Raw genomic sequence first — 8,221 nt, 5'->3', positions numbered from 1 at the left:
TAAAAAGGGGAGGGAAGAGGAACCGTCATCTACCTTACTGCCTCCTTATCCCTCAGCCCCACTATCACCAGGCCAAAATAACAAAGAGGAAACAGGTTTTGCCTGAGCCCCACTTCCAATAGATAGGAAAAAAGACAAGGGATACACTACAGCTATGGGACTCTGTCTTAGACAAGCGGCATTGGAAGGGGAGCTCTTAGCCTGCCCAGCAGTATATAGTATTAGGCCTTAATTTGGGGCTTTACACTACAGTTCAGTTTTCCATTAAAGGGTTTTCTCTCTCAACTTTGAGATGCATCATCTGAGGGTTCTCACCTCTGCTTACCAGTTTCATAGCCTCATCTAGCACCCCCACGCAGCTAATTTAAAAGTTACAACACATTGACTTTCAGTTTCCCAAAACTCAAACTGCCTTGCCTCATGAAATTTATGCTTTACTGCTCTCAACTGGAATGCCCCTTCTCATCCATCCTTTCTGCTTTCCTATAAGTCATAGAGGGTGACTCAACATTTACTTTATATGACTGCAGCTTTTAACCTCAAAGATTCTATGGGCAGAAGCTGGGCCTTTATCTGAGCAGCTCCAGTACTGTTACAGAGCCTTCCAAAAAGCAGATACTCAAATGATGTTTGGGGAATATAAGAGACAGCAAGAGATCTAACTTATTAAATTTAATTTCTCCTATATTGTTAAGCTAAACATATCAAGGGATAAATGATTTAATTTTACAAAACAAAAGACTGAAAGAAATGAAGAAAACCAAGATAATGTTTTATTATTTTTTTCTATTTCACTATCTCAATTATTTTACTGGGGGTTCTTTGGTATTTCCAAAAAAAATGCCTTTTGGTGATGTTATATTTGCTTGACTGGATGAAAAAAGCTTCAGACTTCAATAGGATTGAGAGAAGCTGCTGAACTTGGCCCTGAGACAGTCTTGGCCACTGCAGTAGTGCCAGTCTCAGCTGCATCTCTGGCTTGGGCTCTCTTTCTCATCTTACAAAGTCTCTTCATATTGTGATGAGAAGGCACCTGGAGCAATATCATTGACCTTGGCCAAATATTTTAGGACTCTCATCTTGCTGGTTTTGGTGTAGGCTCTTGGATCACAAAGGAATTTATAGCATGCAGGATAACTGCAGGGCACCCAGTGGTACTCCAGGTACTTTAGCCTCACGAAATCCTGAGTGATGAGCTTCCTGGGCTCTCCATAGATGTAGTGCTTCTTCCCATCATATATTTGCATCATATCCAGAAATTTCCAGATATCTTCCTCATTGGCACAGTTGCCTTTCAGGAAGATCACAACCAGGAGAGTCATGAGGAGACCAGTCTTGGGTAACCTTTTGCCAGCATGAATCCTCCCATTGTTGGGGAGTTTCAGCTTACTGACAGGGTCATATAAGTAACAAGTTGGGTGGACTTCCTTCAAGTCAACTGCAAAGACAACCTCAATGTGCTCAGAAGCTCTTCTGAGAATCTCAGCAAACTGGTTTTGGTATCTTGGGTTGACAATCTTCAGCATATCTTCCTTCAAAATACACTGTTTCATTTCGAACTTGTAGAGCAGGAACTGCTCCAACAAACCCACCTTTATATTTATGAAATTGCTGCATGAACTCTCAGTGAAGGGGGAGACCTCTAAGGAACATGAGTACTCCTCATCTCTACTGTTAGCCCCTTCGTCATATCCTGTGTTAAAAACACCTGCAGAAGTCATGGTACTGGATTCGCAAGGCTCCTAAGAAGTGCCACTTGACTCAGCAGCAGATGAGCTCTGGGGAATATCCCCAAGAACAGGAGAGGAAGTGGGGAGGGGCTCATCTTCCACTTCTTCACTGACCTGAGCTCCACTCTGAACCTGAGAGTCATCTTGGATCTGGTAGTGTTTCTCACAAATGTGAGGCTTACTGTTCTGATCCTGAGACATGTTGACTCTGATAAAGGATAGCAGGCAGGAGAATGAGTAGGAGAACAGGTCAAGAGAGTCTACTGGAGGAGGAAGGTTGAGAGGGTCTGTGCACCTTCAACGTGGAAATTCTACAGTGGTTATAATAAAAACAACATTTGCAGTTTTCCATGAAGGAACTGCTCTAGGAACACACTGAGATTCTGTTATCCTGATCAATGTGCCCCCCTTGGGAAACCTTTGGAGGAGGTTATGCTGAACCATAGGCTTTAGCCTGGTAGCCCTGCCTCAGGCATACTAAGGTGACATAGTGGCTGCCAGTCTTCTAAGTTGAGGGGTCCTTTGACTTCACATTCAAGACAATCATGCCAACTGGTGGCAGGTCATGAGAACCATTTCCTCTGAAGTTATATCACAAACCTCCCTGGGACCCAAAAGAAGGATATGAAGGGGGTCCTCAGCTTATCACTGCTGTTTATGTGCCCACAGTGCTGACTGTTGAGTAGGTAATTTTCCATCCTGGCCTTTCTGGGATCCTCAGTCCACCCTTGGGTCCTTACATTGGCATATAGGGCCTAGGAGCCCAACTTCCTTCATTTGAATGGTGACTACTGCACCTTCAGACTAAGGATCTCACCTCCCATAGACCTGACATAAAGAGATGGTAGAGAGCTTCAACTTCACAACCCTGCCCTGGTCCTTCAAGCACTGAAACCAGGGTAGGGCCAGATTCTTTTTTAACTCTTCTATTTAGTGGTAGATGGTTCCTTTAGCACTTGCTTTGACCCCTGGTATGGTCTGGAACTTCTCCTTCCCTTGTCCTAAGGCCTATCCCCTCATACTAAAGAGAAAACGACCCTGGAACATGCCCTATGAGGAATGTGAGAGTCTTCTCATATGTTCTCATTTGTTCTTACCTGTCCTCGTTGTCCCAAGGCTGAGAGTAACAGTTGAATTCTGTGGTGTTCCCACTCATAGTGTATGTGGTGCCCTCAGTTATTAGCATATTCACTGTGGCCTCTGGAGAAACCTGGAAATCCTCTAACTGCTGACCTTAATTCACAATCAGACCAACTTCCTTCCTTCCTTGTGACATCATACGAGGAAGTATGTTACATCATGTCAGCAATGCCCATGTATTTCAGGGCTGCCAGTAAGGGTGGGGCTCTGTGTGGTTCTCTTAGTTCTGAGGGTAGAGGGTTTCCTAAGTCCTCACTAGGGACCATCACCTTGATTCATGGCAGGGCCTTGGACTCTTTTTGTTGACTTGAGGACCCTACCCTCAGACTAAGCCCTCATATGTCTGAACTCTTTTTGCAGAAGTCAGCCTGACAGCCCTGCCCAAGGCCATCCAGGGTTGATGGCAGGGGGAGGTTCTGTGCCACCTCCCTATTATAGGGTCTGTGGTCCCCTCAGTCATCACTCATGATTTTGCATTTGATTCCTGGCAGGGCATGGAACATCTGCCTCTACTGTCTAAGTCTCAAAACCTTAGAACAAGGTTCCCACTCCTTGAGGTCCCAGAATGAAAACAGGAAATGCCACCTGTCTGTGCCCTCCCAGGGATGACATCAATATTCAGGTTCCTTGGGGCTATCTCTGTGGAGGATAGAGGTCTGTCCTCAGTCCTCACTCAGGGTCCTCACCTTGACTCTTTGCAGGCCTTGAGTTTCTTCTTTCAACTTTAAGTCACTCATGTAGACTAAGGATCTTATGTTCCCGAGAACACTGAACAGTAAGTGAGAAGTAGCCTAACAGCCCTGCTTCAGTCTTCCAGGTCTAAAAGTAGACACAGTCTGATCTCTGTTACTCCATTTACTATGGAGTGTTTGTTTCTTTAGTTCTCATTCATCAGTCTTCATCTTGGTTTCTAAACTTTCTATGAGAGGCTTCTGGAGAAATGCCATGTCATTCCAAACTCTTCATTAGTTTTCCCTCTGCAAATGTTGCAGAGAATAGGATGTGTCCTAAGGATGATGTGAGATGGGAAATCTGAAGCACAAAGCAGAAAGCCTTGGACAGGTGAGCTTTCAGAGAAAGAAAAAAAAAAGAAAGAAAGAAAACCATTGTTTATACATACCTTCCTGTCACTAGGCAGCCTTAGCTCCTTATGTAACTTCTGTTCAAATATATCCACTTGCTACAGCGAAGAGGCTGAGCCAAATGATTTTGTGAGTCCCTAGTCTTTTGAGGTTTCTGACACTGACTTTGCAGATAATGATATTGTCAACAAATATCTTTCTTTATTCACAACTTGGATTTATTTTGGTATTTTTATTGCTTATTCCTTGGGCTGTGTATTCCAAAACAGTATTTGGGGTTTGAAGTCTTGCTTTGTATCACCTGAGATATATTTTGAAGTAGTGACTAGAAAATAAGTAACACAAGGTCTGCTTCAGGCTGGAAGAAGTAGGGCAGTTGTGGACTCTAGAGAAATTCAGAGCCAGGGTCTAGTCTAGTTCTATCGCTTGCCAGTCTTGTGAACTTGAGAAAATTGCAAGCTTTTAACCTGCAAAGTCAATTCGATAAACACCATCTTATAGTATTTAGGTGTGTATATATATGTGTGTGTGTATGTGTGTGTGTGTGTGTATATCTATATATAAATATGTGTGTANGATGTTTAATGAATGGTAATTATTACTAAACTTAGTTTGACCCAAAATGATGACAATCTTCCCTTACAGAATTTTATTTCCAGAATATATTCGAGATTACTCCAAATAACATAGAAATCCGCATCTGCTGAAATGCTGCCAAGCCAGTAAAACTGAGTAGTGTTTCCTCATTAAAGCATCTGTTATTTGGCTGTGGAGTTGTCATCTTCAGCTGGAGGCAACTCAAAGTTCTTATTCTGTGTTAGGGAACAAAAACTTCCCAGGTCACTTTTCCATCCAAACCGCCCCTATTTTCATTCACTTCATCACCACCAAAAACCAAACCCTCCCTTAGAGTTTGACAAATTACACTCAAAGTAACCTAATTCAAATGTCTTTTTAATGGAGCAGACTCTGGCTCTCCCAGTCTATGATAGGGGTGATGGTTCAGTGGTTTCTTGGCATTTTGTGTAAAGGGAGTATCACTCATGTTGCTCAGATACTCCCTGGACATCATGTGCTCAGAAGACACAGTTTGTGAACTGGGGCACCTGCACAGGTCTCTTTGCCTTCCTATCCCAGTTGGGGATTTCTTTCTGGTATACCTACAATGTCAAAATAACTTTTAAGACTTGCTTCCCTTTTCAGGGACAGCCTCTCAACTCTGAGAGGCACCATCTGAGGGCCTGGCCCATGCTCACGACTCCCACAGCCTCATCTAGCCCAACCTGCAGCTTCACTTAAATTAACTCCCATGGAGAGAATTGCAGTTTTCTAAGACTCTGAACTGCCTTCATCAGATAATTTACATTTGCCTTCATTAATGTGAAATCTCTTCCTTATCCCCTCTTTTTACTTGTCATTTGTGTCTTAGATGATATCTCATCATCTTCCTTATATGTTAGTTGCTGCTTGACTCTAAAATTCTACAGGCAGATGTTGGATCTCCTTTTGCTTACCATCACCAGTACTATCAGGGAACCTTCCAAACAGCAGGCACTCGATTACTGGTTGGGAAACAATAATTAAAAAATAATGAAAACAGTAAGCAATAAGTCTAATTTATTATTTTATTTTCTCATGCAGTTTCAATAAGCAAAGCAAATACAGGTTTATATAACTTAATATTACAAGCAAGAGCAAAAAGACTAGGAAACACCACAAATGAACTACTCTACTTTTGTTTCACTATTCTGCAATCTCAACTATTTTGCTGTGGGGTTCTTTCACATTTCCGTGAAAATCCCTATTCCAAAGCCACGTTACCTTATTCTGTACTAAAAATAAAATGTTTAAGATCTTTCAATTTGTCTTAAAATAACAAAACTTTTAGTCTTAAACCTGACAAATAGAAATAAATGTGTGATCTATGACATTAAGAAACTTAGACTGTGAAACAATTTAAATCTTCACTTAAAAGAAAGAACATTTTTAAAGTAATAATGAAAGCAAAAGATAAATCTACAAGTTACTCATGTATAACAGGACAAAGGAAAGATACACATCTTGTTCCCTCCAGCCTCTACTATACTGCACTACTTAAATGGCTCGCTACTCTCTTCTAACATAAAGTGAAACTTCTACTTCAGACCTCCCTAGAAGTGGGAGGATCTGTAGAAAGTGACCCCATAAAGTGCCCTGGCCAAGGGAACAGTGCCAGCTCTGCGTGCAGCTCTCAGGCTCATTGCTCTCTCTACCTCATTGTCAAAGCCTCTTCATACAGATTTGGAAAGGAAATGGGGAGAGTGTCATTGATCTTAGCCAAAACTGGTGGTTTCAGCATGGGCTCGTGGACCCCACAAGAACTCATAGTACAGAGGATCACTGTAGTGCACCTGCCAGTACTCCAGGTACTCTTCTTGCATCACATCTTCTGTGACAAACTTCTGGGGCTCCCTGAAGATTAAGTGCCTCCTCCCAGCATAGATCCTCACCACATTCAGGAAATTCCAGACCTCCTCTTCAGTGGCATGTTTGCCTTTCATGAAGATCACACCCAGGAGCTACATCAGGAGACCTGTCTTCGGCAGCCACTTATCACCACTCAGACTTCCTTCACTGGAGAGGTCCAGGTTGCTGAAAAGGAGTGTAGGAGTCACCACCGCATTCCATTTCTTTCAATTCAACACCAAAGACCAAAGGTTCTCCTGAGGATCTCAGGGAAGTGCTGCTTGTACTTTCTGCTGACAAGCTTCAGCAAATTGGCCTTCACAATGGACTCTTTCTTCTCCAGCAGGAATTGCACCAACATGCTCAACTTCCTGTCCAGAGAATCTCAGTATGTGCTCTGAATGAAGGCTGCTTCCTGGGAAGTACTTGCACTTTTCTCATCTTGACCCTTGGCAGCTACATCAGGAGAGTCAGTGGGTGAAGCTCCCTGAGACTATTGCAGAATGGAGGCATCAGGAGACCTGTGGTGAGTACCCCGACAAACAAGGGAAGAGGAAGAGTGAGACTTGTCTTTCTTCTCTGCAGTGGCCTAACACCCTAGACCCTTGAGATCCTGGGGCTGACATGGGTCTCTCGGCATTTCTCACGGGCATGGAGCTTACTCTTCTGACCCCAAGTCATGATGGCTGTGGCCTGTGACAGCAGGTAGGACTGTGGGCAGGAAAGCTGGCAAGGTTGGCACCTGAATGGGAGAGAGTGACATCACGTCAATACTTTCAGTGGAGAGCAACCATCTTGGCTTTAACCAGGGCCCCTTCTGCAGGTTTCTGTGAAACAACTGCTCTAGGAACCCATAGGACTCCTGTTCTCCTGGTCAGTTTGTCTCCTTGGAATGGAGGAAGTTAGAGTGAGTATTAGACTACAGCATGACAGCCCATTTTGGGGCTTACTGAGGTGACAGCAGGGGCTCACAGTGGGGGCACCTTTGACAGGGGTTGCATCCTCTCTGTTTACATTCATGAGCATCATAAAAATTGTTGATAAGACACAGAGCCCCACTCCCCTCTGCTGTTCTGAAATTGACACTAGGAATTTTCACAATACTAGCGAGGAGGAAATAAGGAAGCACTTCTGCCCAACACTTCACTCTGGGGACACGCAGACCGCCTAGGGCTGACAACAGCGAAGATACCTGAGTGCTCTTGCTGTTACAGTGAGAACAGTCCCCACGATAATCAGACTCCGCACCCAGACTCTTCCCACAACCTGGAAATCACCCTCACTGACCTGCTGCCATCTCCTTACAACCAGGGCCCTACCTCTCTGACTCATGGGGTCAAAGTGAGAATGCACCTCAGTCTCTAGAGACCTGCCTGGACCCCCAGGCTGATATCAGTGGCAGAGTTCAGTGTTACCCCATTCTGGGAAATGGAGTCCTCAATCTTAAGGAGGGTTCTCTTCTTAACTATGTAGTGCCTGAGATTTCTCTCTCTACTGACCTTAGTCCACCAGCCTTGGACCAAGGCCTTCATGTTTTTCAACCCAATGGAAAAAGTGAACAGACTTTGGGCCTAACAGTCATGCTTGAGGACTCCTCAGGGACCAGCTCAGGGATGGGTTGGGGCAGGGCTATGTGGAGGACACAGACCTGGTTGACTTTGCCACATGCTGAATGTAGAACTCCAAGGCTTTGAGCAAACATGGGCAATAGCCAGGGAATGGTTACACAGGCCTTGGGTGAGACTAGTGCTGTGCTGACTTCAGGTCTGACCCAGTGCAGCCATAGTGGTGGTGGCCACAGGGGTGCTTGTGTCACTCAACTCC

The 8,221-nt window shown here is 44.2% G+C and overlaps 1 protein-coding gene across 1 annotated transcript; it reads right to left on the bottom strand.

Annotated features, from left to right (window-relative positions):
• Nucleotides 1-758: 758 nt before the first annotated feature.
• MAGEB5 (MAGE family member B5) lies at nucleotides 759-2,857 on the bottom strand. The gene is made up of 2 exons (XM_017863795.1): nucleotides 2,828-2,857; nucleotides 759-1,938 (listed from the first exon to the last, which is right to left on the bottom strand). The coding sequence occupies exon 2, from the start codon at nucleotides 1,719-1,721 to the stop codon at nucleotides 999-1,001; it is 723 nt and encodes a 240-aa protein (XP_017719284.1). The 5' UTR covers nucleotides 1,722-1,938; nucleotides 2,828-2,857; the 3' UTR covers nucleotides 759-998.
• Between the last annotated feature and the right edge of the window lie 5,364 nt (nucleotides 2,858-8,221).

Source organism: Rhinopithecus bieti, unplaced genomic scaffold, assembly GCF_001698545.2.
Source record: "Rhinopithecus bieti isolate Rb0 unplaced genomic scaffold, ASM169854v2 scaffold_74439, whole genome shotgun sequence".
Lineage (NCBI taxonomy): Eukaryota > Metazoa > Chordata > Mammalia > Primates > Cercopithecidae > Rhinopithecus > Rhinopithecus bieti.
The sequence above is the reverse complement of the archived record's forward strand: the minus strand, read 5'-3'. Positions and strand labels throughout refer to the sequence as shown.

Bases quoted from the DNA above. Each gene is read 5' to 3' on its own strand.
- MAGEB5 (XM_017863795.1), bottom strand. From the start codon at position 1,721: ATGACTTCTGCAGGTGTTTTTAACACAGGATATGACGAAGGGGCTAAC.